At 45.7% G+C, this 2258-nt stretch overlaps 1 protein-coding gene across 1 annotated transcript; it reads right to left on the reverse strand.

The window, feature by feature from the left end:
* Positions 1–44: 44 nt before the first annotated feature.
* LOC126386935 (low-density lipoprotein receptor-related protein 1-like) lies at positions 45–2154 on the reverse strand (the record flags this gene model as incomplete). The annotated part of the gene is made up of 7 exons (XM_050039508.1): positions 1954–2154; positions 1686–1874; positions 1440–1588; positions 1259–1352; positions 1035–1151; positions 810–929; positions 45–167 (listed from the first exon to the last, which is right to left on the reverse strand). Coding segments are annotated over exons 1-7 (946 nt in total), but the record flags the coding sequence as incomplete, so codon positions are not given.
* Positions 2155–2258: the final 104 nt, after the last annotated feature.

Here is a 2258-nt window from a genome sequence, read left to right on the forward strand (position 1 = left end):
AGCAGAGGTGTTGTTTTGTACAGAAATAATGAGCTGCGTCTTACTGCAGTTGGCAGGCTCATCAGATCCATCCACACAGTCATTGTCCCTGTCACACACCCACACCCTTGGGATACAGCGCTTGGTGATAGCACACTGGAACTGGTTGGGGGCACATGTCACTTCCGCTGCACAAGAAACAGAGACAGTTACTCCACTAAATACAGAAGAATTTCTACCTATGAACAAATGTCAAAAATAAAAATGACTACAGCCGTGCTAGACTGCAATGTTCATTACATAATGACACGGTGGTTTTGCTATTCTTCTTACAGCTTTGCAGTAAAAGGTGCTTAAATGTAAATTTTGACCTCAGGATGGCACGACACAACAGTTCATGTGATCTCCCTCTGTGGAGGATGAATGTGCTCAGCAAATGTCATGGCAATTACATTATGCAACATCATTTGGCCCTAGGGGAACGTTAAAGGAAAGGTCAAAATGGATGGACAGAGATCCTCTGGGGGGGCTTGATAGCATTCAGCAATTTCCTATCTGCTCATTAAATTTTGTGATACAATATGTAGAAGTGGAAACTGTGGCCTACAGAGGCAATAGTGGAAAAGTCAGAGGGGTCAGCATAAATGGTAGGGTTCATCCAGCGGGGACAAAATTTAGTCATGCTTCGAGTTGTACCAATTGACCAAAGTGTTGTTCGGACAAATGAGCAGACAGACATACTGTACCAGGACCACCATACTTAAGCACAGCTACTTGCAGCTGAAAAATAACAGAATTCCTAAGGGAACTAGAGGGGCAATAAGACTCACGACAGTCTTTCTCATCCTCTCCCTCTCCACAGTTGTCCTGTCCGTTGCAACGGAAGATGCCAGGGATGCAGCGACTGGGGTGGGTGCATTTAAACTGACTTGGCAGACACACATGGATGTCTGGAAACAGGAAGACAACAAACAAAAAAGAACATGGGTTATTGAAGGGTTCACCTAAGATAAATACTTCTGTTATGTACTGTAAGTATGTGTCGTTGTGTGTACCGCAGTTGGCCTCATCAGAGTTGTCTTGGCAGTCATTGTCCCCGTCACAGATGTAGGCTGGGTTGGTGCAGATGCCTGTGCCACACTGGAACTGGCCCGGTCTGCACTTGAACTCAGCTATGGTTACAAAACACAGCACATTATTAAGCAGAATAAACATAACAACAAACTGCAACAACAATTATCATCATGATTGTTGTAGTCTGGCTGCAGTCATCACTCACGGCAGTCTGCAGGCTCATCTGAGCGGTCACCGCAGTCATCCTCAGTGTCACACTTCCACCAAAATGGAATGCACTTGTCGTTTTTGCAAACAAACTGAAAGGACAGAAGAGAAAAGTATTAATGTTTTGAAATAAATAATGTGTTAATACGGGCTAAAACAATAGCTCCTAGCTAGCTCACCTGACTTGCGGTGCAGTTGGACAAGCACTGTTTGCCATCAGCTGCTAGGTAAAAGTTAGTGGGGCAGGCGCACTTGTAGCCGCCTCCAGGTGAGAGCAGACACAAGTTGCTGCATCCCCCGTTGTTGTCTTGGCACGGGTGGCCGGCCACTAAAGAAAAAGGAAATGTAGAATTATCAGACCAGGGACAAGGACATAGATGGAGATTTACACGTGGTTGTGAATGATGCTGGTAATTTGGTTTTACCTTCAGGTTGGCGATACGGGTGGTAAATGTGGACGTCCATTGGTCTGTGTAAAGTGCTGATCAGCACCGTCTTGTTGATTCCCAGTGTTTTATGAGCTCTGTTGATGGACTTTGTCTCCCAGTCTGTCCAGTAGATGTACTCCTCAAACAGAGTCATAGCAAAGATGTGGGGGATATCCTGAACAAGAACTGTGGAGACAAGTAGGTTAGTGACATCAACTGGAAGAAGTGCACAAAGACACTGAGACTGAGTCTATGTGTGTGTTACCTGTGTGCCTGTTGGATCCATCCAGGCTGGCAAATGCGATGTAGTCCTCTCGAGCATCGGCCCAGTAGATGCGGTCATTGACAAAGTCCAGCGTGAGGCCATTGGGCCAGGTGATCTTCTCCTCCACAATGGCACTCCTGTTGGAGCCATCCATCCCGATCCTTCCTATGTGGGGGGTGTCACCCCAGTCTGACCAGTATAAGTACCTGTCAGGGATATGCTGTTTTAGTTTGGTTTATTGGTCATAACAAATCAGATTTTAACACCAACTAGGTTCCATATGTCTCGTGTTTGTTAAAGTCCAC

Source organism: Epinephelus moara, unplaced genomic scaffold, assembly GCF_006386435.1.
Source record: "Epinephelus moara isolate mb unplaced genomic scaffold, YSFRI_EMoa_1.0 scaffold1088, whole genome shotgun sequence".
NCBI classification, from domain to species: domain Eukaryota; kingdom Metazoa; phylum Chordata; class Actinopteri; order Perciformes; family Serranidae; genus Epinephelus; species Epinephelus moara.